This window comes from Eretmochelys imbricata, chromosome 12 (assembly GCF_965152235.1).
Source record: "Eretmochelys imbricata isolate rEreImb1 chromosome 12, rEreImb1.hap1, whole genome shotgun sequence".
Taxonomy (NCBI): domain Eukaryota; kingdom Metazoa; phylum Chordata; order Testudines; family Cheloniidae; genus Eretmochelys; species Eretmochelys imbricata.
This window is the reverse complement of record NC_135583.1, coordinates 2,431,549-2,459,390: the sequence shown is the minus strand read 5'-3', so window position 1 is coordinate 2,459,390 and position 27,842 is coordinate 2,431,549. Positions and strand designations below refer to the sequence as shown.

The window sequence follows — 27,842 nt, the reverse complement described above, 5'->3', positions numbered from 1 at the left end:
ACGTGGCACTCCTGTGTAGGAGCGAGGTAGAAGGGGGCACTGCCCATGCTCTGTGAAGGCACACAGGATGGCCAGTGCCAGGGCTGTTGGTCAGGCCCCTTTCACCAGCAAGGACATCACTTCTGGGCCGGGGGAGTTAATATGAATCTGGGCTGTTTATTAACCAAACTCTTAAGACCATTTCGTGCTGCTGAGAGTTCCACAGGCAGCCACCCAGTGCCAGAGGGAAGGCTGGGCAGAGCAGGCTGACCTCAGGGAAAACACACCTCTTTTGGATACCAGTGTAGTGTGGCCAAATGCGGCAAGCAAATCCTCAGGCCGAACTCCCTGCGCTTAGTGAAGACTAAGGGCCTCCCCCTGGCCTGACTGGGTTTACAGCCCTTTGCTCCAGAGTGGTTCTCTGACTGCAGCACAGATGAGGGCAAGGATCCCGGGCTCCGTGTTTTCAGTGGGTTTAGTAGCTGCACTGACAGCCCCAAAGCCCTCAGTCCTGTTTATCCACCGAGAGCCCTGGCAGCATCAGGGCGCACTGCCCATGCCGTTCAGCCAGCACGCCTCAGCCCCGCCCAGAGCAGACAGCTCCGGAGCACAGGTCAGTCTTTAAACCACATCCAACTCCTTGCTGGGATGGCTGACGAGGCGGGCAGTTAGTGCCATTGTGGCAGAGGTCTGTGTAAGGTGAACTGAGAATTGAGATCCACCAACTAATTTCACACAGGTCAACACCACCACCCCCCCGCACCCTTCAGCCTCTCCGATCACCATGCCCACCATACCTGAGGAGGAAATGGTCTTCAGGGTGAGGCCTCTCCTGCAACAGTCAAACACCACAGATCCCAGGGTCAGGCTCCAGACATCTTCCCTGGCCAGCACATGACAGAAAACCTTACAAAGCTCATGCAGTGCCCCCCGGCCCAACAGGGAAACCAGAGCCAGGGGGAGTGCCCCAAGACTGAGCCCCTGTGGGAATCAGAGCCACAGGCCTGGCCTCTCTCTCTGAGCAATTTCACTCTGGCAGGCTCACTATACCAATTTGCTACAAGCAAAGCAGTGCACTTCGAGGAGATGGGCCTTTCCAGGAATGCGCTAGCCCTACACTTCCGGGTGCGATTCTTGTACTGAGACACAGGGGAGCTAACCCTATTGTTTCAGCCCAACTCCCTCTTCGGGGATATGAAGCAGGGAGCGTGCTGCTCTTCAGCAACAAACCCCAAACAGGAGGTGAGCAGTGGAAGTTGTAAGGCATGGTCTCAGCAGAGCAGGAGCTGCCTTCCTGCGCCCTAAGGGAGCCATTCACAAGCAAAGGCAATGGTCCCTCTACCCCTCCGAGCCACTGCTCACTCAGGAGGAATACATGGCCAGTAGGGGAAGTTTCCTCACGCCCTGAAGCACGAGGGCTCACACCTTAACATTTCATCCCAACTATGAACACGCTCAGCCATGAAAACCAGCGTTTTTTTGGTGACTCCTGCCAAGCTCAATCACAGCCTGTGACACAGGAGTCCCACACACTGGAAGCTGTGTAAACATGCACCTCCTTTCACTAGTCAGCACTACCCATGCCCTGATCTAGCACAGATCTCGGCAAGTCGGGAAAATGGCGCCATAACTGGGCCATGTACTCACTGCCACAGTTCCTTTATCTTCTGGAGGATCGAGGGCTCCTGATTACTGGAACAACAAAGAGTCTTGATTACCGGTGCAGCAGCCTACCCCACATGCCCACACAAGGCACTGCCCTCGCTATAGCAAGCAGCGCTATTTCCCTGAAGGCTTCATCTCCCCCTTCCCTCATCCCCTCCCCAAAAGAGCAGATGAGCTAGAACACATGGGATGGTCATAAAGACAACCACATCTAACTTGCACAGTATCTCCCTCTGGCAGACTGGCTCATATCAGTGCAGTTCCTCCAAGGGTGATGTGATTAAAGCCAGGGGGAGAACAGCAGTTTAGAGCTACAGAGAGCCCCCAGGGAAAAACAGGGACACGGAGCATATAAGGGGTTTAGAGAACCAACACACAGGGGGCTAGTGAAAGTCTCAATGACTGACTACATGCCTTCAACCTCTGCAGTGCCCAAGCAGCTGGGCCAGAGAAGTACTAAGGGGTTCTGCAGGGAGCGCAGAATGGCCAGCCCTGCAGGTTCAAAGCCCATGAGTCAGACACCCCAAAAAGGGTTAGAACACCTGGCCTGTGAGGAAAGGTTAAAACAACTGGGCATCTTTAGCCTGGAGAAAAGACTGAGTGAGGCCCTCATTACAGTCTTCATGATGTTAAGGAGTGTTATAAAGAGGATGGTGATCAATTGCTCTCCATGCCCAGTGAAGTGATGGGCTTAATCTGCAGCCAGGGAGATGTAGGTTAGATATTAGAAAAACTTTCTAACTCTCAGGGTAGTTAAATTCTGCAATATGCCCAAGGGAGGTTGTGCAATCCCTGTCGCTGGAGGTTTAAGAACAGGTTGGACTAGGTTTGCTTGGTCCTGCCTCAGGGCAGGGGGCTGGCCTAGGTGATCCCCTTGAAGTCCCTTCCAGCCTGTTTCTATGATTCTATAAAATTAGCCCCAAAATCATGAGTTTTAAGATTCAATTGTGATTTTTAGTCTGTCTTCTAAATTCTGCCCTCTGTGCGCACCCCACTGTGTGCGAGCGCACCACCCTATGGCCAACTCTCTCAAATAGCGAATGAGGCGGTTTTAGCCTCTTGGGCGGGAGCTCGCAATAGAGAACCCAACTGAGATCAGAGCCCCGTTGGGCTGGGCACTGTACAGCCACAGAGTAAGACACAGTGCCTGCCCTGAAGAGCTACCAAGCTATGGACCGGCCCATCACGTATTGCTAGCGGGGTACATAAATCGTAATGTTCTGGAGTTCAAAGCCAGAGGGGACCATCTTCTAGTCCCATCTCCTCTCTATCATAGGCCACCGAAACACCCAGCCACTTGCACAGTAAATCCAACAACCATAATTACATCAAAGTATTACAGTCATCAGGAGACTAAACTACTGGGGGCCACAGGCAGAGAACAGGATGGACCTAGGTGAATCAATATCTGAGGCCCCGGCAGCGGCAGGAGATTGATTAAGTGAGATATGACCAGATGATCTCCACTTCTCATGCTGCAGAGGAAGTTAAAAAGACCGCAACCCAAGTCTGACTCCAAGTATTTGAGGGACTGCAAGGGGACACTAGGCATTCAGGCTGAGATCCCCAAAAGGTATTTAGGTGCCTAACTCCCATTGAAATAAATGGATGTTCAGTGCCTAAAAACACTTTGAGAACCTGGCCCTAGGATTCTAAGTTTCTGTTTCCAGCCTCAGAGAAGATTGTGGTGAGAGAGCCCAGCCCAGCGCCACTGCTCAGGTGCTCTGTCAGGAACAGACCTGGGATCGCTGGATGTAAAAATAAGAGGCTCACCCACTTGACCTGAAGGACCACATCTCTTAGCATGGAAGCAGTAGTAGACTCAGACCTCTGTACATGGTCTACTTGCTAAAGGGTGACCCAGTCCTGTACTGTGTTAGTGTGGGTCACAAAAGCATCTCACTGGAGAAGTTCCTTATGGAAGGTTGTGTGGCAAAGTGGTTGAAACTTAACTCCGCTCTGTTTGACACCTGGGCTCTATGCCCCGCTCTGCCTACAGTGATCTTCTGCAAGCATGTAGCTTATCTGTGAAAATGGTGAATGATAGTTACTCCTTTCAAGACCATAGCAAAGGCACAAAAATATCATCCCCGGAAGAGCTAGGAGTTTGAGCATGCAGTTTAGCAAACCTGCCATCCAGCCAGAGCCTTGTCTGGGAAGAGTTTCTCACATATTTATTTTGCTTTCCAAAAAGCATATGATGGGTGAAGCTTTTCACAGCATCTGCAGCCAGGGCCTCAATTCCATGACCCACCATAAATTTGCAAGAAATGGCCATGCCGTGAGCTGCATGGAGACTGAGTGAGGTGCGCTGCCGCAGGGCCTCTGAGGGGTAAAGAGGCAGATGGGATCCCAGACCCACCAACTCTATGCAGTTCCCACACAGAGGGTGGTTTTCTGTCTCTGTGACAGGCCTGCAGGGAAGAACCCTGCTCTCCAGGGAAATCCCCAGCTATCAGCTGCCCTCCCCCATTCCCTGTCTCCTGCAGGCAGGAGAAGAAGAGAGTCAATCAGAGCTGCTGGATATGCTGCGAACAACCTGATCCCTCAGCACAAGCAAGAGGCCTAACCTCTTCCCCTGTAAGCAGATGGCTGGTGCACCCCTGCAGCTCTCACCCCAGTGCACCGAGAGCTGCACTACCCCTCTGGCTTCCTTCTCCCGGGGGGGCGGGGGGGGTGGGTGGGTGGGTGTGTGTGAAGAGAAGCTGGCTGCTGCTAACCCCACAAGCTCCTAGAGGTGAGGGGGGGTGACAAAATTAGAAGTTGGAGGGTGCGATACTAGGGTCTTTCTGGCATCAACCCCGTGCACAACCATGCAACACACAGGCCAGCTGATGCACCGTTTGCAATCTCTTGGCTTTGCCTTGGGGGTGTGGGATCCCCCTGGGGTCCCCATCCTCAGCTGCAAACTCAGCGAGGGGGGAAGTGCGCGCTGGCAGGTGCCGCACAAGCAGAGGGCCTTACCAGTTCAGCGCCTCCATCCTCTGCCTCTGCAAGGGCAACACGATGAACTGATGGACGGACAGGTAGAACTCGCACTCCTCCTGGAAAGGACGGACAGGCAGTGTCAGGCGTGGGGTGCACAGCAAAGCCACCTGCTCCCCCCGGCACCGGCTCTGGGCTCCTCCTCAGCCCCCCCCCCCCCCCCCGGGCACTGGAGGGTAGGAGCCTAGGGAGCAATGGGAGTGTCTCCACCAGGCCCCTCAGCAAATGAGGGGTACGCGAAGGGTGGGGGGCCGTGGCCGCTGCAGGTCACAGGCTGGAGCGAGCAGGAGAGGGGGCCCTCTCGCCTCAGTCCTCTCTGGGGCTCCCCCTCGCTATGCGGGATAACAGCCTGCCCCCAGTGGATGGCCGTCCCACAGCCCCGGCCCAGCCGCCCCGGCCTGGTTGCCAGGGCGCCTGATGGCACAGAGACCTCTAGTGGCTGAACAACATACCGAAAGCTAGCACCCCCCGCCCCGTATCTGAATAGCGTGCCACAAAGCCAAACCCCAGTGCCGGAATAACGTACGGCAAGCTAACACACACCACTGTCTAAACAACATATGCACACGCACACATCTAGTGTCTGAATACATGTACCACAACCAACCACACACCCCTGACACTAGAGGCTGAATAATATACTGCAAGCAAACACATCCACGCACCCCTTCCCTCCCCTCGGCTCTAGCTGGGGCATCCACAAACCTCCCCGCTGTGTTTTTTGGAGCGTGAAAGGCTTGGGCTGCTCAGGCTCAAGTCACAAACCTCTGAGCACTGCCTGTCCCCGTCCGCCCCCTCCACGTGTACAGCCTAGTCATCTGCAGACCATCTCCCTCTCTAGGGTAGGGCCCGCGCCCGCTCCAGCCTCAGTAAGGAGACCAGATGTCCCAATTTTAAAGGGACAATCCCAATATTTGGGGCTCTCTCTCTTATATAGGTGCCTATTACCCCCCCACCCCTGTCCCGATTTTTCACACTTGCTGTCTGGTCACCCTAAGCCTCAGGCCAGTTTGACAAGCCAGGCTGGAGCAAGCCGATGCACCCCCTGGCCAGCCCCTCGCCGAGGGACGGACCCCACGGGGGAGACAGGCCCAGGAGTGCCTAGAAAGCTCTTGGGCAACTGCTGCAAAGGATTCTGGGAAAGCTCCTGGGCTGCAAGTGGAGGAGCAGGGGACAAGCAGTCACCTCATCATGGGGCGGGCATTATGACACAGGCACCAAGGAACTGAGGGTGTAATGGGATTGGGAGTGCCTGCTTCCTCCAGCCACCACATCCTCCCTCCCCTCACAAACCCCATTTTCTGAGGGGCAGTTCTCCAGAGCCTGGCACTGCCCCTACCTATTGGGGGAGGGTTAGCTCAGTGGTTTAAGCATTGGCCTGCTAAACCCAGGGTTGTGAGTTCAATCCTTGAGGGGGCCATTTAGGGATTTGGAGCAAAAATTGGGGATTGGTCCTGCTTTGAGCAGGGGGTTGGACTAGATGACCTCCTGAGGTCCCTTCGAATCCTGATATTCTATGATTCTATGATACCCTAAGTCACTGGACCCTTGCCTTTCATCCCCACAAGTAAGGCATGGGTATGCATGGGGAGCTTGGAGTCAGGCTCCCGCGACACCAGGATGCAGACCTCTCCAGAGATCTCAACCCTCCCAGGTACCCAGTCCCTCAGGTCTGGAATGCACAAAAAGTTTCTGTAAAACAGATGAAGGACCGCCCCCCCCCCCAATCCCCGACATGCCATGCCCCACCTGCCGATCCCCCATGTGACCTGCCCCATCCTGTCCCCCACCCCTACGCCATCCCCCCACATTCCGTGCCCCATCCCCCACGTTCCATACCTCATCCCACCACATCCATAATGATCTATGCTGTCTCCTCATTCCAAATGTTCTCTGATACTCACTGGTTCTTTCCCACATCCATCCATAATGTAACACACTCATGGGCCGCCACTGTCTCTCCACATCCCATCGAGGCCCGCTCCATATCAGACATGCTGCGTTGCCATGCCCTCCACCCCCCTCACCCTTCCCAGGACTTTCTGTGCCCAGGTGGCACCCCAGAACAGTCTATGTGAGGAAGCCCCTACTCCCATCCAGAACGGTCAGCAACTGGGGGCTGCACTCCCATCTCCATCCCATGCCCTCCAGAATATTCCATACCCAGGTGGTGCATCCACAACAAACTGTCCCCATGCCTACGCCCGGGGCATAGGAGGGCCTCATTTGCATCCCGGCATGTCAGCAGAGGCTGTTTTGCATAAGAGATGTTTGACAGGCCCCAGGGACCCATAGCAGACGTGGCCCTCTGGGCAGCAAAGACGACATCTGGGGACCAAAGACCCAGACCAGGAGCAGGCATGGGCCTGAAGATCTGGAGGCAGCCTGGGGAGAGGCAACGCAGGGCTGCAGTGCCAGGCGCCGACCACACATAAGGTAGAGGGGTAGGGTGTAGGACTGGAGGCACCATGAGAGGTGAGTCCCGGCTGAAAGGCAGAGCCAGAGTGACAGCAGTGTGCTGCCGAGCAAGGCCCAAGGAAGGGCCTGCTGCTGAAGGACAGGGAGCTGGGGAGGGTTGTATTCCCTTGGGAAGGTGGGGGACCCTTCAGGAGGAAGACACTCAGGGGGTGGGGTGGGGGGGAGCTCTCCGCAGTACCTCAGCCATCAGCTCAGTGAGCCTCACAAGGCTGGCTGCCCAGAGCAAGCTGGAAGAGGAGGCCCAGCAGGCGATGAAATATCAGGAGGCTGCTTGCCTGCATGCCCAGAGAGCGGTGGCCATTGTTGACCACACAGCTAGGAGCTGGTTCCCTAGCGAAGGAGCACCAGCCCTTCAGGAGAGGTCATACTGGGAAGGCCCACACCATCCGCCTGCCCACGCAGGGGCTGCATTGGAGGCACTAGTTCTGGAGCTCCATCTAGTGCTCCTAGGCAAAAAGAGTCATGGCTTAAGTCACCAGCTCCGCTCTCTAGCCCGGGGTGGCCAACCTGAGCCTGAAGAGGAGCCAGGATTTACCAATGTACATTGCCAAAGAGCCATTGTCAGCAGCCACCAATCCGCTCCCAGCGCCTCCCACCCACCGGCAGCCCCGCCGATCAACACCTCCCAATCAGCTGTTTTGTGGTGTGCAGGAGGCTCAGTGGAAGAGGGGGGAGGAGCGAGCACGTGGCAGGCTCAGGGAAGGGGGCGGGAAGGGGTGGAATGGTGGTAGGGCCTGTGGCAGAGCCAGGAGTTGAACAGTGAGCCCCGCACAGGCACATTGGAAAGTTGACGTCTGTAGCTCCAGCCCCGGAGTCGGTGTCTATACAAGGAGCCACATATTAACTTCTGAAGAGCTGCATGTGGCTCCGGAGCCACAGGTAGGCCACCCCTGTTCTAGCCCAAAGCAAGGGTTCAGCCTTGTAAACATGGCTGGAGACCCTGGCAGGCAGCAGCTACTGGGGGTCACTCAACGTGTTGCTTGAGCAGAATGAGTTTACATGTGCACCATCCATCTCTGCTGTGAACATGGGGTGAACCAGAGGCTGTGTGTGGATGTGTGGAGAGGCTCATGTTCCCTCCCTTGAGGATCCAGATTCCATTCCTTTCCCAGATAGCTCAATTCCCCTCCTCAAGATCCCCTTCTTCCCCCAAGAATTCTCCTCCTCACTATTTTGCTATCAGGTCTATGACACCCTGGCACCCCAGTGCGTTCCTTAGGAACCGGGAGGTGCCTTAGCTTTGCCTTCCCATAGAATCATAGAATATCAGGGTTGGAAGGGACCTCAGGAGGTCATCTAGACCAACCCCCGGCTCAAAGAAGGATTGATCCCCGACTAAATCATCCCAGCCAGGGCTTTGTCAAGCCTGACCTTAAAAACTTCTAAGGAAGGAGATTCTACCACCTCCCTAGGTAACGCATTCCAGTGTTTCACTACCCTCCTAGTGAAAAAGTTTTTCCTAATATCCAACCTAAACCTCCCCCACTGCAACTTGAGACCATTACTCCTTGTTCTGTCATCTGCTACCACTGAGAACAGTCTAGAGCCATCCTCTTTGGAACCCCCTTTCAGGTAGTTGAAAGCAGCTATCAAATCCCCCCTCATTCTTCTCTTCTGAAGACTAAACATCCCCAGTTCCCTCAGCCTCTCCTCATAACTCATGTGTTCCAGTCCCCTAATCATTTTTGTTGCCCTCCGCTGGACTCTCTCCAATTTTTCCCACATCCTTCTTGTAGTGTGGGGCCCAAAACTGGACACAGTACTCCAGAGGAGGCCTCACCAATGTCGAATAGAGGGGAACGATCACATCCCTCGATCTGCTGGCAAATGCCCCTACTTATACATCCCAAAATGCCATTGGCCTTCTTGGCAACAAGGGCACACTGTTGACTCATATCCAACTTCTCGTCCACTGTAACCCCTAGGTCCTTTTCTGCAGAACTGCTGTCGAGCCATTCGGTCCCTTGTCTGTAGCGGTGCATTGGATTCTTCCGTCCTAAGTGCAGGACTCTGCACTTGTCCTTGTTGAACCTCATCAGATTTCTTTTGGCCCAATCCTCCAATTTGTCTAGGGCCCTCTGTATCCTATCCCTACCCTCCAGCGTATCCACCACTCCTCCCAGTTTAGTTTCATCTGCAAACTTGCTGAGAGTGCAATCCACACCATCCTCCAGATCATTTATGAAGATATTGAACAAAACCGGCCCCAGGACCGACCCCTGGGGCACTCCACTTGATACCAGCTGCCAACTAGACATGGAGCCATTGATCACTACCCGTTGAGCCCGACAACCTAGCCAGCTTTCTATCCACCTTATAGTCCATTCATCCAGCCCATATTTCTTTAACTTGCTGGCAAGAATACTGTGGGAGACTGTGTCTAAAGCTTTGCTAAAGAATCATAGAATATCAGGGTTGGAAGGGACCCCAGAAGGTCATCTAGTCCAACCCCCTGCTCGAAGCAGGACCAATTCCCAGTTAAATCATCCCAGCCAGGGCTTTGTCAAGCATGACCTTAAAAACCTCTAAGGAAGGAGATTCTACCACCTCCCTAGGTAACACATTCCAGTGTTTCACCACCCTCATAGTGAAAAAGTTTTTCCTAATATCCAATCTAAACCTCCCCCACTGCAACTTGAGACCATTACTCCTCGTTCTGTCATCTGCTACCATTGAGAACAGTCTAGAGCCATCCTCTTTGGAACCCCCTTTCAGGTAGTTGAAAGCAGCTATCAAATCCCCCCTCATTCTTCTCTTCTGCAGACTAAACAATCCCAGCTCCCTCAGCCTCTCCTCATAAGTCATGTGTTCTAGACCCCTAATAATTTTTGTTGCCCTCCGCTGGACTCTCTCCAATTTTTCCCACATCCTTCCTTTAGTGTGGGGCCCAAAACTGGACACAGTACTCCAGATGAGGCCTCACCAATGTTGAATAAAGGGGAACGATCATGTCCCTCGATCTGCTCGCTATGCCCCTACTTATACATCCCAAAATGCTATTGGCCTTCTTGGCAACAAGGGCACACTGCTGACTCATATCCAGCTTCTCATCCACTGTCACCCCTAGGTCCTTTTCCGCAGAACGGCTGCCTAGCCATTCGGCCCCTAGTCTGTAGCGGTGCAGTGGATTCTTCCGTCCTAAGTGCAGGACCCTGCACTTATCCTTATTGAACCTCATCAGATTTCTTTTGGCCCAATCCTCCAACTTGTCTAGGTCCTTCTGTATCCTATCCCTCCCCTCCAGCGTATCTACCACTCCTCCCAGTTTAGTATCATCCGCAAATTTGCTGAGAGTGCAATCTACACCATCCTCCAGATCATTTATGAAGATATTGAACAAAACTGGCCCCAGGACCGACCCCTGGGGCACTCCACTTGACACCGGCTGCCAACTAGACATGGAGCCATTGATCACTACCCGTTGAGCCCGACAATCTAGCCAGCTTTCTACCCACCTTATAGTGCATTCATCCAGCCCATACTTCCTTAACTTGCTGACAAGAATACTGTGGGAGACCCTGTCAAAAGCTTTGCTAAAGTCAAGAAACAATACATCCACTGCTTTCCCTTCATCCACAGAACCAGTAATCTCATCATAAAAGGTGATTAGATTAGTCAGGCATGACCTTCCCTTGGTGAATCCATGCTGGCTGTTCCTGATCACTTTCCTCTCATGCAAGTGCTTCAGGATTGATTCTTTGAGGACCTGCTCCATGATTTTTCCAGGGACTGAGGTGAGGCTGACTGGCCTGTAGTTCCCAGGATCCTCCTTCTTCCCTTTTTTAAAGATTGGCACTACATTAGCCTTTTTCCAGTCATCCGGGACTTCCCCCGTTCGCCACGAGTTTTCAAAGATAATGGCCAATGGCTCTGCAATCACAGCCGCCAATTCCTTCAGCACTCTCGGATGCAACTCGTCCGGCCCCATGGACTTGTGCACGTCCAGCTTTTCTAAATAGTCCCTAACCACCTCTATCTCCACAGAGGGCTGGCCATCTCTTCCCCATTTTGTGATGCCCAGCGCAGCAGTCTGGGAGCTGACCTTGTTAGTGAAGACAGAGGCAAAAAAAGCATTGAGTACATTAGCTTTTTCCACATCCTCTGTCACTAGGTTGCCTCCCTCATTCAGTAAGGGGCCCACACTTTCCTTGGCTTTCTTCTTGTTGCCAACATACCTGAAGAAACCCTTCTTGTTACTCTTGACATCTCTTGCTAGCTGCAGCTCCAGGTGCGATTTGGCCCTCCTGATATCATTCCTACATGCCCGAGCAATATTTTTATACTCTTCCCTGGACATATGTCCAACCTTCCACTTCTTGTAAGCTTCTTTTTTATGTTTAAGATCCGCTAGGATTTCACCATTAAGCCAAGCTGGTCGCCTGCCATATTTACTATTCTTTCGACTCATCGGGATGGTTTGTCCCTGTAACCTCAACAGGGATTCCTTGAAATACAGCCAGCTCTCCTGGACTCCTTTCCCCTTCATGTTAGTCCCCCAGGGGATCCTGGCCATCCGTTCCCTGAGGGAGTCGAAGTCTGCTTTCCTGAAGTCCAGGGTCCGTATCCTGCTGCTTACCTTTCTTCCCTGCATCAGGATCCTGAACTCAATCAACTCATGGTCACTGCCTCCCAGATTCCCATCCACTTTTGCTTCCCCCACTAATTCTACTAATTCTAAAGTCAAGGAACAACACGTCCACCGCTTTCCCTTCATCCACAGAACCAGTTATATCGTCATAGAAGGCAATTAGATTAGTCAGGCATGACTTGCCCTTGGTGAATCCATGCTGACTGTTCCTGATCACTTTCCTCTCCTCTAAGTGCTTCAGAATTGATTCCCTGAGGACCTGCTCCATGATTTTTGCAGGGACTGAAGTGAGGCTGACTGGCCTGTAGTTCCCAAGATCCACCTTCTTCCCTTTTTTAAAGATGGGCACTACATTAGCCTTTTTCCAGTCATCTGGGACCTCCCCCGATCGCCATGAGTTTTCAAAGATAATGGCCAATGGCTCTGCAATCACATCCGCCAACTCCTTTAGCGCTCTCGGATGCAGCGCATCCAGCCCCATGGACTTGTGCTCGTCCAGCTTTTCTAAATAGTCCCGAACCACTTCTTTCTCCACAGGGGGCTGGTCACCTCCTCTCCATGCTGTGCTGCCCAGTGCAGTAGTCTGGGAGCTGACCTTGTTCGTGAAGACAGAGGCAAAAAAAGCATTGAGTACATTAGCTTTTTCCACATCCTCTGTCACTAGGTTGCCTCCCTCATTCAGTAAGGGGCCCACACTTTCCTTGACTTTCTTCTTGTTGCCAACATACCTGAAGAAACCCTTCTTGTTACTCTTGACATCTCTCGCTAGCTGCAGCTCCAGATGTGATTTGGCCCTCCTGATTTCACTCCTGCAGGGGCTGGCTAAAGATCCTGTGTGTGCAGTGCTGCGGTTGAGCGTATCCCTACTTGCATGCACGCTGGAGGGGGCTTGAGAGCTTGTCACAGCAGTACAATGTAAAGTGAGCCCAGGCTGGTGGGTCAGGTGGGCTCAATGGTACCCTATTCCAGGCGGCACCCCGGAGGGAACCCATCACAATGTTGTAATATTTACTGAACACCTCAGCCACACAACAAAGCGAGTTAAACGGTTTCTAGCTGCACAAGGGGAGCTACGCCCAGCTTACGTTTGATTCTGGACCCTTGATGAGGGCAGCTGCCTGTTCAACACAAGGCATCTCAACGGGACCCAAGAGCATTAGAATATCCAGAGAGCAGGGCAGAGGGTCAGCCCTAGAATATGACCCTCATCACTTTGCTTAGCTGACGGATCCCATGGCTGCTGAGATAGACAGAGCCTTACCGCTTTGGTCTCCTCCTGGAAGCACACCATGTATTTCTGCAAGATGATAATCCTGCCAATGATGTTGGAGAATCCGGACTGCAGTTGAACACTAGAAAACAGAGCAGCAAAACAAGTTTTTGAGTGACAAATGGTCTCAAACGTGCATGACCAGTCAGGTGATGGCCTGCGAGAGGACTCGAACCGCTGCTCCAACTCAGTGGCGCTGTTAGAAATCGGCCTGTTGGGCGACCATCGAACAAAGCGATCCCAAGCGCAGCACCACAGTGCTTAGAGCTGCGTGGCCTGCATGCTATTCGCGACTCTGCTACTGACAACAGGCATGGCATTCTTCCCATCTGTAAAATGGGGCATTATAATACGTACCCACCTTTGATGGGGAAGCTGAGGCAGACAGGTTAAGTAACTTGGCTCAAGGCCGTGGCATGACTCCGTGGTGGAGCCAGGATTAAAATGTGCATGTGCCAGTCCCATGTTTGGAACAGGAGGCTTTGCTCCCAAGAGTTTTCTAACAGTCACTGCTGCAGAGCTCAGCCTGGTGCATGCCTGAAAAGAGGGAGGCTGAGCAGTGATTCATCGGCAGCAACAGAGTCGGGACACAGAACTGGCAGGCACTGACTGACGATGCGAGAGGCAGAATCCTGCAGTAGATGAGCTGCTTTATATCAGCAAGGGATGAATTGCTGCCTGCATGACTGAGGAGTTCAGGCTAAGCCACAGTGGCAGCCTCAAGTCTGACCCTAACACAAACCTGTGGTTTGCCCCAGTGCTGTTAGCTAATGTCCAGCACACAGATGCACTTATATAGCCAGGCAACACCCAGTGTCACAGGAGCAATCATCCTTCGTGCTTACATAAAGCTTTTCCTGCCTTGCTCTCAAACCCCTTTACCAAGGCTGGTAGTATCCTCATTTTACAGATGAGGAGATGAAGGTTTGGAGGGGAAGTAACCTGCCCCAGGACACAGAGAGACAGCGACAGAATTGGAACCAGAACTCAAATCTTGCACTCCAATGTCTAGCGACTGGCTGCTGCTGCCTCCCTGCGAGGAGATTGCAGGGAAGGCGGGACTGGGAGACAGAGATGCCAGTGGGAGACTCCGTCAACTGTGAGAAAGGAAACTACGGGGGAAACCCTATTGGAAGACAGCAAGGGACACTCCAGCGGAGCCTCAGAAGCACCACTAGCTCTGATGAGTGTATTTCGGACTAAGGCTTCTAACAGGAGGCTCATAAATGTTCACTTAATTCCACCTACGCTCACAGAGATCTTCTGCTGGCTGGAGATGCGAGTATTTCTGGCACGAACACCCAGTTCTCTAAGCGAGGAGGAACCCCTGGCTTGGAAAATGATCATGAGGGGCAATGTCTGTCTCTGGAAGCGAGACACTGAGAACATCAGCAGGACATTTGCTGCCATGTCTTCTCTTCCACCAGCAGACAGACATTTAGCTTAGAGCTAGTGGATAAGTAGAAAGGAAACATTGCAGAAATGGCAGAAGTGTTTTCCTTCCATTGTTTTTCCTAACGGTCCAATTCCCAAATTTTTCACACACAAAAATTTTAATTCCGCCTTTGAAAATGAAATTGAAGAATGGGGCAACTTTCAAACCTTCTGCTGAGCAAAATGAACCCAGCTCCTTACACCTCATACCAGCTTGTAGCCAGCAGAGTCCCAAGGAGGGTTATAGACCAATATAATCCCTTTACCCACATTGGGGGTGGCACATACAGCAGCCCTACACAGACTGTTTAGGACAGGAAGTGAAGGACACCAGATCCAACTGAAACCGCAGAGGGAAGTTAGAGAGGCAGAATGGAACCCCCCGAAGTTACCATTAGCCTTGGTGTCCTAGCCAAACTTTGTGACTCCTGTGTAAAGTGCCACCGGACCTTTAACGATTCCAAATAAGCGGGACCTCAGTCGAAATCTCAACTCAAAGGCAACACAGTTTGCACCACAGCACCTCCAGGCATCGTGCTGGGACAGTAGATAAGTTACTTCCAGCAGCACATGGGCTTTCCACATAGGCCTCCCACCCAGCTACTGATTTAGCCCAACCCAACTTTCAGTGAAATCTGCTGAGAGCCTGGCCAGCAGCTGCAATGCAGTTACCCCAGCAGGGGTCGACAGACGAGGTGAAACCCACCATTCCGCCATCTGCATGGCTTCCAGGGAAACAACCACCCGGATGTAGTAGGACCCATCTGAGATGTGCAGGACGGCGGCACTGCCTTGGTCTGCAGCCTTCAAGTCACTCACAACCTATCGAGAGATTGGGGAGAAAACAAACATGGGCTTGACTCTTCCATCATCCCTGAGGAACAGAGCTAGTGTTCAACACCCCTCCCAGAAAGACAGCCAGGGCAGGGTGCAGACACTCGGGCCTCCTTTACGATCACTCACCATAGAATCATAGAATATCAGGGTTGGAAGGGACCTCAGGAGGTCATCTAGTCCAACCCCCTGCTCAAAGCAGGACCAATCCCCAATTAAATCATCCCAGCCAGGGCTTTGTCAAGCCTGACCTTAAAAACTTCTAAGGAAGGAGATTCTACCACCTCCCTAGGTAACGCATTCCAGTGTTTCACCACCCTCCTACTGAAAAAGTTTTTCCTAATATCCAACCTAAACCTCCCCCACTGCAACTTGAGACCATTACTCCTTGTCCTGTCCTCTTCTACCACTGAGAATAGTCTAGAACCATCCTCTCTGGAACCACCTCTCAGGTAGTTGAAAGCAGCTATCAAATCCCCCCTCATTCTTCTCTTCTGCAGACTAAACAATCCCAGTTCCCTCAGCCTCTCCTCATAAGTCATGTGTTCCAGACACCTAATCATTTTTGTTGCCCTTCGCTGGGCTCTCTCCAATTTATCCACATCCTTCTTGTAGTGTGGGGCCCAAAACTGGACACAGTACTCCAGATGACGCCTCACCAATGCCGAATAGAGGGGGACGATCACGTCCCTCGATCTGCTCGCTGTGCCCCTACTTATACATCCCAAAATGCCATTGGCCTTCTTGGCAACAAGAGCACACTGCTGACTCATATCCAGCTTCTCGTCCACTGTAACCCCTAGGTCCTTTTCCGCAGAACTGCTGCCTAGCCATTCGGTCCCTAGTCTGTAGCTGTGCATTGGGTTCTTCCGTCCTAAGTGCAGGACCCTGCACTTATCCTTATTGAACCTCATCAGATTTCTTTTGGCCCAATCCTCCAATTTGTCTAGGTCCCTCTGTATCCTATCCCTCCCCTCCAGCGTATCTACCACTCCTCCTAGTTTAGTATCATCCGCAAATTTGCTGAGAGTGCAATCCACACCATCCTCCAGATCATTTATGAAGATATTGAACAAAACCGCCCCAGGACTGACCCCTGGGGCACTCCATGAAGTCAGTGAATTAAATTCACCCTTGAAGTCACAGGAACTCTGCATCTGCCCATGCCTTCCCGTCAGGGAATCACACTTAGGAGGAGCAGCAGGTGGAAACAGCGGGGGTCATGTGAGTGCTACTCCATAGGCTGGATAACAGCAGGAGCTTCCAGCAGGGAGGAGAGAGAACCAGGCGAGGGACAAAGGAGGGATGGCCCCACCACCCAGAGACTTGGAGAACGTTGGCAGCAGGAAGCCAGACAGGAGGGGGCCAGGGAAGGCTGTGGGCAGGAGCCCTGCAGGGAAGCAGAGTGAGACACAAGGCAGCCTTGGGGCAGGGCTGCTGCCCTGGCTCTAAGGAAGTTCGCGATGCTTTGCCATGGTCACATGACACAAACCCTACCCCCTGCAAGTCCCAGGTTGGGTCAGAAAGGCCCCTTGAGAGGAAGCAGCCAGAGCTGGGAAGTATTGCACGGAGGCCTGTACTCTAAGCTGTCCAGGGTTACAAGGATCCAGCGAGGCCTGTTACATGAAATTGTTTATAAAAGTCAGCAAACGTTAAAGACTGCCAGACTGGGTTAGCATACACACAGAGGTCTGATACCGCCCAGGGACTGTGTTACGGTAATGACTGGTAAACGCAAGAACAGAATCGGAAATTAACAGACCAAAATTGGTATGTTGGAAAATAAACCTCACCAGTAGTCAAAGTAATGAGGGGATAGGCTATTGTGCACCACTCCCTTTTGGGGTCCCTAACAATAGGCTTTGGAGGGGATCAGAGCACCAAAGATGGCTAGACTGGAAGGAGCACGCTTTACCCTCCTGGCTGGGACCTTGGGATCTGCTATGACACCAATGGGCCTTCATCATCCTGGTCCTGAAAGGCATTCTGACCAGCCCAGGCCAGAGAGAGGGAACTGGCAAAGTCAGGCTCCAGCTAAACCCTGAACAGCACCTGGAATGGGAGACTTGGGTTTCTGTTCTCACCCCCACCCTTAAGTGTCTTTTTCCTTCCCATCTCTCACTTTTTCTATCTTCTGTCTAGAGTCAGGCTTAAACACCATTTTTTGCAACACTGCTCTGAGACTGCGACCAGAAAGGCAGCTGAAAGCAAGTCCTAAACAGACCGACATTGGTATGAGTTTGCCAGGTCTCAGTGTGGCTGATCAGACCACGTGCCGGGCCCATGTTTCTCCAGCAATAAGGTTGCAAGTGAAAGTCAGCACCAAAGACAGAGCTGCATCTTCTATCTTTGCTGTTCTCGTCACCATCTTTTGTCTTGTTTTATCTTAAGGAAGCAAGACTGAACTTCCACCAGAACAGCTGCAGCTCCTCTCAACTCATCTTTTTAATTTTTCCCAAAAAGGACACCTATCATCTTGAACACGATTTAAAAACTGTCAGGTCGTCTTCCCTATAAGAAACTTTCTACAGCTAAGGGAAAGGGAGTAAGAGATACTGTTAAAATGAAAGCCTTACTTCATACACTCCTTTCTAAATGCGCTCGCTGTTTTTCCTTCTTTTTCTGTATCTTTAATAAAAGGTTTAAAACAATTTACTGGTTGTCGTTGTTGCCCTGGGACTAAGCAGGTGTCTGTGCTCAAAACCCCAAGCCATTCTTAATGTTTAGTGTCGGACAGTGACAGTCATGTTAATGCCTTTGACTTGCTGGGCTCATTTATTCCATCGAAATTAACACAGCAGAAGGAAGACTGGTTGTAGAGGAAAAGAGGGAGTGCAGAAGACAGGCAGGGGAATGGGGGTCCCATTCAGGAGAGGAAAGGAGGCTAATTCAGGACAGACGGCAAGAGGGAGCAGCTGACTGGCGCAAGTGAAGAAAAAGATGTTTGGAATTTCTAAGGCAGGCGGCAAACTCCCCTGCAATCAGTTTGCATGAGAGCAGCTCAGGGGTGTACATAGGCAGGTGAAGGGGGGTCACTCGAGCTGGGAAGGAAACAGTTTTTCATCCGACAAACAATTCTGAGATTACCACCCTTCAGTAATAATGACCACAGTGGAACTAAATTTAACATCCCTGTAGAGGGGAATATACCAAAGAAACCCACCACAGTTCACCCTTAACTTCAAAAAGGGGAACTACACACAAATGAGGAAGCTAATTAAATGGCAGTTAAAAGGTACAGTCACAGGAGTGAAATGCCTGCAAGCCGCATGGAGACAACATAATAGAGGCGCAAACTAAATGAACATCACAAATAAAGAAAACAAAAACAGCAAGACCATCAAAAGAAATGCCACCATGGCTAAACAACAGAATAAAAGAGGCAGTTAGAGACAAAAAGACATTGCTTAAAAATTGGAAGTTAAAGCCTACTGAGGAAAATAGAAAGGAGCATAAAATCTGGCAAGTCAAGTTTAAAAGTATAACTAGGCAGGCCAAAAAAAGAATTAAGAACAACTAGCAAAAGACACACACACACACACAAAAAGAGGAAAAAAATATTTAAGTACATCAGAAGCAGGAAGCTTGCCAAACAGTCAGTGGGGCCACTGGACGATCGAGATGCTAAAGGAGCACTCAGGGAAAACAAGGCCATTGTGGAGAAATTAAATGAATTATTTTCATCTGAAGAGTATGGGAGGGAGATTCCCACACCTGAGCCATTCTTTTGTGGTGACAAATCTAAGGGTATGTCTACACTACGAAATTAGGTCGATTTTTAGGAAGCGATTTTATACAGTCGGTTGTGTGTGTCCCCACTAAGCGCATTCAGTTGGCAGAGTGCATCCACAGTACTGTGGCTAGCGTCGACTTTTGGAGTGTTGCACTGTAGGTAGCTATCCCACAGTTCCTGCAGTCTCCACTGCCCACTGCAATTCTGGGTTGAGCTCCCAATGCCTGCTGGGGCAAAAACATTGTCACAGGTGGTTTTGGGTACATGTCATCAGTTGCCCCTCCCTCCGTGAAAGCAATGGCAAACAATCGTTTCGCGCCTTTCTTCCGTGCAGACGCCATACTGCTGTCAGCAGATAGTGCAGTAGGACTGATAACCATCATTGTCATCCATTGCTTCCGCTGCAACTCTGCTCTCCTGGTGCCATGAATCCACCTTGCAGGTCCTCTCATCGTTCTGTATAAATATCTATTCTCGTGGCATCCATCGTCATCCACCACTTCCGCTGCAACTCTGCTCTCCTGCAGACGCCATACCACGGCAAGCATGGAGCCCACTCACTCACCGCGGGTGTTGTGAGCATCGTAAACACCTCGTGCATTATCCTGACGTATGTGCAAAACCTGCAAAAGCAGGCAAGGAGGCGACGGCAGCACAGTGACGAGAGTGATGAGGACATGGACACAGACTTCTCTCAAAGTAAGGGCCCTGGCAATTTGGACATCATGGGGCAGGTTCCTGTCGTGGAACGCCGATTCTGGCCCCGGGAAACAAGCACAGACTGGTGGGATCGCATAGTGTTGCGGGTCTGGGATGATTCCCAGTGGCTGCAAAACTTTCATATGCGTAAGGGCACTTTCATGGAACTTTGACTTGCTTTCCCCTGCCCTGAAGCGCAAGAATACCAAGATGAGAGCAGCCCTCACAGTTCACAAGCGAGTGGTGATAGCCCTCTTGAAGCTTGCAAAGCCAGACAGCTACCGGTCAGTTGGGAATCAATTTGGAGTGGGCAAATCTACTGTGGAGGCTGCTGTGGGCCAAGTAGCCAACGCAATCACTGAGCTGCTGCTATCAAGAGTAGTGACTCTGGGAAACGTGCAGGTCATAGTGGTTGGCTTTCCTGCAATGGGGTTCCCTAACTGTGGTGTGGTGACATACCCCTATCTTGGGACCGGACCACCTTGGCAGCCGGTACGTAAACCGCAAGGGGTACTTTTCAATGGTGCTGCAAGCATAGTGGTGGATCACAAGGGACGTTTCACAGACATCAATGTGGGATGTCCGGGAAAGGTACGTGACGCTCGCATCTTCAGGAACTCTGGTCTGTTTGAACAGCTGCAGGAAGGAACTTACATTCCAGACCAGAAAATTACCATGGGGGATGTTGAAATGCCAATAGTTATCCTTGGGGACCCAGCCTACCCCTTAATGTCATGGCTCATGAAGCCGTACACAGGAACCCTGGACAGTAGCAAGGAGCAGTTCAACTATAGGCTGAGCAAGTGCAGAATGGTGGTAGAATGTGCATTTGGACATTTAAAAGCACGCTGGCGCAGTTAACTGACTAGGTTAGACCTCAGCGAAACCAATATTCCCATTGTTATTGCTGCTTGCTGTGTGCTCCACAATATTGGTGAGAGTAAGGGGGAGATGTTTATGGCGGTGTGGGAGGTTGAGGTAAATCACCTGGCAGCTGATTACGCACAGCCAGACACCAGGGCGATTAGAAGAGCACAGCTGGGTACCCTGCGCATCAGAGAAGCTTTGAAAACCAGTTTTCATGACTGGCCAGGCTATGGTGTGATAGTTCTGTTTGTTTCTCCTTGATGAAAACCCGCCCCCTTGGTTGACTCTACTTCCCTGTAAGCCAACTGACCTCCCTGCTTCGATCACTGCTTTCAGAGGCAATATAGTCATTATTGTTTCAAAATCACGCATTCTTTATTAATTCATCACACAAAGAGGGGGAAAACTCGCAAGGTAACCCGGGAGGGGTGGGTGAGGAGGGAAGCACCGGGTGGGGTGGTGGATGAGGGAAGGACAAGGCCACACTACAGTTCAAAACTTACTGAATACCAGCCTTCTGCTGCTTGGGCAATCCTCTGGGGTGGAGTGGCTGGGTGCCCGTAGTCTCCCCACCTGCGTCCTTGGGCGTCTGGGTGAGGAGGATATGGAACTTGGGGAGGAGGGCAGGCAGTTATATAGGGGTTGCAGCAGCGGTCTGTGCTCTTGCTGTCTTTCCTGCAGCTCCACCAGATGCCTGAGCATGTCAGTTTGCTCCCGCATTAAGCTCAGCATTGCATCCTGCTTCCTCTCAGAGTGCTCCTCCCTCCTCTCATCGCATTCATTTAACACTTTCCTGGACTCTGCAATTGTTTGCCTCTACGCATTCTGCTGAGCTCTTTCAGTGTGGGAGGACTGCATGAGCTCTGAGAACAGGTCATCGCAAGTGTGTTTTTTTCGCCTTCTTATCTGCGCTAGCCTCTGGGATGGAGATGGTAGGAGAAGCGTAGAAACATTTGCAACTGTGGGAGGAAAAAAAGGGAGAGTAGTATTTAAAAAGATGCATTTGAGAGAACAAAGGGAAGACCATTTCACACTGAATCAAGCAATTAACATTACATAGCACATGTGCTTCACCGCCCCCCACCCATGGCTAGTATCAGGGAAGATCCCTCTCAACCAAACGCAAACAGCTCAGCATGAATGGGCCTCCCCCCACCACGTGCCAAAGGCTTTTAGAGTACCTCCAGGAGAGAATCATAGAATATCAGGGTTGGAAGGGACCTCAGAAGGACATCTAGTCCAACCCCCTGCTCAAAGCAGGGCCAATCCCCAATTTTTGCCCCAGATCCCTAAATGGCCCCGTCAAGGATTGAACTCACAACCCTGAGTTTAGCAGGCTAATGCTCAAACCACTGAGCTATCCCTCCCCACCCTAATTTCCCTAGAGGATTTCCGCTCCACCCCCGGACACTTTAACAGGCTTTTCCAGTAGCTATACTGGCTGCAAATGCATCTCAAGTCTTCAGGGCAAATTAATCATTAAACACACTTGCTTTTAAACCCTGTATTATATTTAAAAAGGTACACTCACCAGAGGTGCCTTCTCCGGCTTCATGGTCCGGGAGCCCGTCTTGGGAGGGTATTGGCTCCAGGGTGATGAACAGTTCCTGGCTGCCGGGGAGAAGGGATTCCCCACTTGCCTGCTGTGTGCTATCCTCAACCTCCTCCTCATCCAAAAAATCCTCATCCCTGTTGCATGAGACTCCCCCCTTGCAGGTGCCCACGGACAGTGATGGGGTAGTGGTAGGGCCCCCCCCTAGAATTGCATGCAGCTCATTATAGAAGCAGCATATATAGGACTCTGACCCGGAGTGACCGTTTGCATCCTTTGTTCTTTGGTAGGCTTGCTTCAGCTCCTTAACTTTCATGCGGCACTGCTGTGTGTCCCTGTTGTAGCCTCTGTCCATCACGCCCTTGGAGATTTTGGCAAATATATTGGCATTTTTTCTTTTGGAATGGAGTTCTGCCTGCACAGATTCTTCTCTCCATACAGCGATCAGATCCAGTACCTCCCGTTCGGTCCATGCTGGAGCTCTTTTGCGATTCTGGGACCTGTGCTGATGAGCTCTGCATGGTAACCCGTGCCGATCAGCTTGCCACGCTGGCCAAACAGGAAATGAAATTCAAAAGTCCCCGGGGCTTTTCCTGTCTACCTGGCCAGTGCATCTGAGCAGAGAGCGCTGTCCAGAGCGGTCACAATGGAGCACTGTGGGATAGCTCCTGGAGGCCAATACCATCGCATTGTGTCCACACTACCCCAAACTTGACCCAGTGAGGTCGATTTTAGTGCTAAACCCCTTGCCGGGGAGAAGTACAGAAATCAATTTTAAGAGCCCTTTAAGTCGACAAAACACGCTTGGTCGTGTGGACGGGTGCAGGGTTAAATTGACCTAACGCTGCTAAATTCGACCTAAACTCGTAGTGTAGACCAGGGCTAAGAAACTGTCCAGAATGAGGTGTCAGTAGAGGAGATTTTGGAACAAAACCATTAAACAAACAGTAGTAAGGGACCATGACCAGATGATATTCACCCAAGAGTTCCCAAAGAATTCAAATATAAAATTGTAGAACTACTAACTATGGTATGTAATCTGTTGCTTAAATAAGCCTCTGTACCTGATGACTGGAGAGTAGCTAATGTAATGCTGATTTCTTAAAAAAATCTTCAGAGGCAACCCTGGCAGTTACAAGCGGCTTCGCGTAACTTCAGTACCAGGCAAATTGGTTACAGTAAAGAACAGAATGACCAGACACAGAGATGAACAGCATATGCTGGGGAATAGTCAACATGGCTTTTGTGAAGGAAAATTATGTCTCGCAAATTGGTTAGAATGCTTTGAGGTATCAACACACAGGTGGACAAGGCTGATCTAGCCCAGCGCTTCTCAAGCTATCTGATGTGGGGGACCAGCCATTTGTTTTTCCAATGTGCACGCAGACCGACAGCCGATGGCTCTGGACAACCACTTTGAGTAGCACTGCTCTAGCGGATATAGTGTACTTGGACTTTCAGAACGCCTTTGACAAGGTCCCTCCCCAAAGGCTCGTAAGCAAAGTAAGCTGTCATGGGATCATAGAATATCAGGGTTGGAAGGGACCTCAGGAAGTCATCTAGTCCCTCCCCTTGCTCAAAGCAGGACCAAACCCCAACTAAATCATCCTAGCCAGGGTTTGTCAAGCCTGACCTTAAAAACCTTTAACAAAGGAGATTCCACCACCTCCCTAGGTAACCCATTCCAGTGCTTCACCACCTTCCTAGTGGAAAAGTTTTTCCTAATATCCAACCTAAACCTCCTCCACTGCAACTTGAGACCATTACTCCTTGTTCTGTCATCTGCTACCACTGAGAACAGTCTAGAGCCATCCTCTTTGGAACCCCCCTTCAGGTAGTTGAAAGCAGCTATCAAATCCCCCCTCATTCTTCTCTTCCGCAGACTAAACAATCCCAGTTCCCTCAGCCTCTCCTCATAAGTCATGTTTTCCAGTCCCCTAATCATTTTTGTTGCCCTCCGCTGGACTCTTTCCAATTTATCCACATCCTTCTTGTAGTGTAGGGCCCAAAACTGGACACAGTACTCCAGATGAGGCCTCACCAATGTTGAATAGAGGGGAACGATCACATCCCTCGATCTGCTGGCAATTGAACTCACAACCCTGGGTTTAGCAGGCCAATGCTCAAACCACTGAGCTATCCCTCCCCCCTAAGATACATAACTGCACTCAAAAACAAAACAATGTAAAACTTTGGAGCCTACAAGTCCACTCAGTCCTACTTCTTGTTCAGCCAATCACTAAGACAAACACATTTGATTACATTTACAGGAGATGCCGCTGCCTGCTCCTTATTTACAATATCACCTGAAAGTGAGAACGGGAGTTTGCATGGCGTTGCAAGGTATTTACATGCCAGATATATTAAACATTTGTATGCCCCTTCAGGCTTTGGCCACCATTCCAGAGGACATGCTTCCATGCTGATGATGCTCCTTAAAAAATAATGCATTAATTAAATTTGTGACTGAACTCCTTGGGGGAGAACTGTTATGTCTCCTGCTCTGTTTTACCCACATTCTGCCATATTTCATGTTCTAGCAGTCTCAGATGATGACCCAGCACATGTTCGTTTTAAGAACACTTTCACAGCAGATTTCACAGAACGCAAAGAAGGTACCAATGTGAGATTTCTAAAAATAGCTACAGCACTCGACCCAAGGTTTAAGAATCTGAAGTGCCGTCCAAAATCTGAGAGGGATGAGGTGTGGAGCATGCTTTCAGAAGTCTTAAAAGAGCAACACGCCAATGTGAAAACTATAGAACCCGAACCACCAAAAAAGAAAATCAACCTTCTGCTGGAGACATTTGACTCAGATGATGAAAATGAACATCCGTCAGTCCGCACTGTTTTGGATCGTTATCCAGCAGAGCCCATTATCAGCATGGATGCATGTCCTATAGAATGGTGGTTGAAGTTGAAGGTACATGAGAATTTTTAGAGCATCTGGCATGTAAATATGTCATGTGAACACCAGTTCTCACTTTCAGGTGACTTTGTAAACAAGAAGCAGGCACAGTATCTCCTGTAAATTGTAACCAAATTTGGTTGTCTGAGCAATTGGCTGAAGGAGGACTGAATGGACTTGTAGGCTCTAAAGTTTTACATTGAAAAAATAAAACAATGCAGTCATTTTTTATATATAATTCTACATTTGTTAAGTTCAACTTTCATGATAAAGAGATTGTATTATAGTACTTGTATGAGGTGAATTGAAAAATATTATTTTGTTTTTTACAGTGCAAATAATTGTAATTAAAAATAAATATGAAGTGAACTCTATACATTTTGTATTCTGAGTTGTAATTGTAATCTATATATTTGAAAATGTAGAAAACATCCAAAAATATTTAAATAAATGGTATTCCATGATTGTTTAATCATGTGATTAATCTTTTTAATTGCTTGACAACCCTAATTAGAACTGGAAAAAGTACAGAGAAGGGCAACAAAAATTACTAGAGAGATTAAAAAGCCTGGGACTGTTCAGCTTAGAAAAGAGACAACTGAGGGCAGATATACTGGAGGTCTACGAAATCACAAATGGTCTGGAGAGAGCAAATCGGGTAAATAAAACTTCTTTTTCATATAACACAAGAACCAGCAGTCACCATATGAAATGAATATGCACCAGGTTTAAAACAAACAAAATAAGTACTTATTCACACAGTCAACCTGTGGAACTTTGCCAAAGGATGCTGTGAAGGCCAAAGTATAAGTGGTTTCAAAAAATAATGAGGTAAGTTCATTGGGGATAAGTCCATCAATGGCTATTAGCAAGATGGTCAGGGATGCAACCCCATGCTCTGGGTGTCCCTAAGCCTCTGACTGCCAGAAGCTGGGGAGGGGCAACAAAGGATGGATCATTTGATAATTGCTCTGTTCTGTTCATTCCCTCTGTTAGGATATAGATATTCAGGCCTGTCTGTAAAGGCCTAGACTAAGAATTTAGGTGAATTCTTATCACTTGGCTAGTTATAGAAGTATAAAAGAAAGAATCAAAATCACTGTCTGCTGGTGTAAGGGCCTTCTCTTACTGTGACAGTCTGAGGCGCTGTTCTCAGGCTAAGGCCTTTGGCTAAGCAGCAGAGGCAGCCATAAGCTGGGACGCGAACGGTCACATCCTCACATTCCAACCTACTCACATTGAAATAAGGTGCTATTGGGCTGTTAGGATACAATCCTGTCCTGATAATGCCTATCGCCTCCAGAGAAAGGGAAGTGCCTAGAAGATGTAAAAGGAAACTTAGTTTCATAGCATCCTGTCTGGCAAGAACTCACTTATCTATAGCTGGGATGTGAAATCCGCATTTCTGTGTTTGTTCTATTACTGTAGTCCCCATTTCCCTATTGTTTGTCTGTATAATCTCTGTCTGGTTCTGTGATCGTTCCCGTCTGCTGTATAATTAATTTTGCTGGGTGTAAACTAATTAAGGTGGTGGGATATAACTGGTTAAATAATCATGTTACAATATGTTAGGATAGGTTAGTTAAATTTCAGTAAAATGATTGGTTAAGGTATAGCTAAGCAGAACTCAAGTTTTACTATGTAGTCTGCAGTCAATCAGGAAGTGGGGGGGAATGGGAACAGGGAATTGGGGTGGGGAAATTGGAATCATGTTTTGCTAAGGGGGGGGAATGGGAACAGGGACACAGGTAAGGCTCTGTGGTGTCAGAGCTGGGAAGGGGGACACTAACGAAAGAAACTGGAATCATGCTTGCTGGAAGTTCACCCCAATAAACATTGAATTGTTTGCACCTTTGGACTTCAAGTATTGTTGCTCTCTGTTTATGCGAGAAGGACCAGGGAAGTAAGCGGGTGAAGGAATAAGCCCCTAACATCTTGGTGCCGTGACTCGGATGCATCGCATCCGATAGGTGAGTGGCAGGCTGTAAGTCCCCCTCCCCAACAGTCCGCGCAGCTGCTTGGAGGGGGTATAGCAAACTCTCATGATGGTAGTTGCGGGTTCTGGCAAGCCAGGGTAAAGGATTTTTTGGATAAATGGATAAGGAAGAAACAGGGCCCACACCAGGTGCAGGGGTCAACCTGGGGTGAGATTAAAAAGGAAATGGAGGAAGTGTTAGGGGACGAGGAGGGATGGGGGGCGGCTGAGGCGCCCACCCTCCTTTGGTATATGGGCAGTGGAAGAAGGTCCCTGCCCACTGGGACTGAATGCCTTCCAGGGAAAAGAGACACTTCAGTCCACTTATGAGAGGTTTGAAGTAAGGGCAGCATTATGGGAAGCTGCCAGGAATCTTTCAAGTTTGGTGCTGTTTCAGCAAGGGCTGCTGAAGAGTTGTAAATTAGTTAGGGGTGGTTAAAGATGATTTGGCACAATAGGGTTTAAAGTCAAAAGCAGAGTTAACTGACTACCTTTAGAGACTGGAGCTGGGACTTGGTCCTGGGGGAGTGGAGAGAAAGAAGGGGAGGAAAAAAATGTTTCAAAGTGCAAAATGGCAGGGTTTGCAGGAGCAGGTAACAACCCCCACTCTTCTCCCAGAGCCAGAATGAGAACCTGCGGATAAGGGTTCCCAACTGTTTCAACCCAGGTAGCCTACTCTTGGCTCAGAGCTAGGTATGTCCTTTTCTTCTTTTCCTCGGTTTACTTAATTTGCTGTTGGTAGCCTATACTTTAAACTGACCGGACAGGCTTAATTGGTTTCTTTCCACCTCTTCCCCCTGCATTTCCACACACTTTTGTTTTTCTGAAGTTTTAATGGAGGGTACTTTCGATACTTATGTGAAATGTTTTTGGCT

The 27,842-nt window shown here is 50.1% G+C and overlaps 1 protein-coding gene across 8 annotated transcripts in view; it reads right to left on the bottom strand.

Annotated features, from left to right (window-relative positions):
- Positions 1-27,842, bottom strand: part of ACD (ACD shelterin complex subunit and telomerase recruitment factor) — a 45,614-nt gene that overhangs the window by 7,184 nt on the left and 10,588 nt on the right. For 5 of the 8 annotated variants that reach the window (XM_077830723.1, XM_077830724.1, XM_077830719.1 and 2 more), the window contains 5 exons: positions 15,106-15,221; positions 12,957-13,047; positions 4,609-4,688; positions 1,627-1,671; positions 777-862 (listed from right to left, as the gene is read on the bottom strand). In XM_077830723.1, the coding sequence (XP_077686849.1) occupies positions 777-862; positions 1,627-1,671; positions 4,609-4,688; positions 12,957-13,047; positions 15,106-15,221 (418 nt within the window). Of the gene's footprint in view, positions 1-776; positions 863-1,626; positions 1,672-4,608; positions 4,689-12,956; positions 13,048-15,105; positions 15,222-21,035; positions 21,492-22,063; positions 23,100-27,842 lie in introns of those variants that run through there. The other 3 variants (XM_077830727.1, XM_077830721.1, XM_077830725.1) reach the window with 3 other exon arrangements.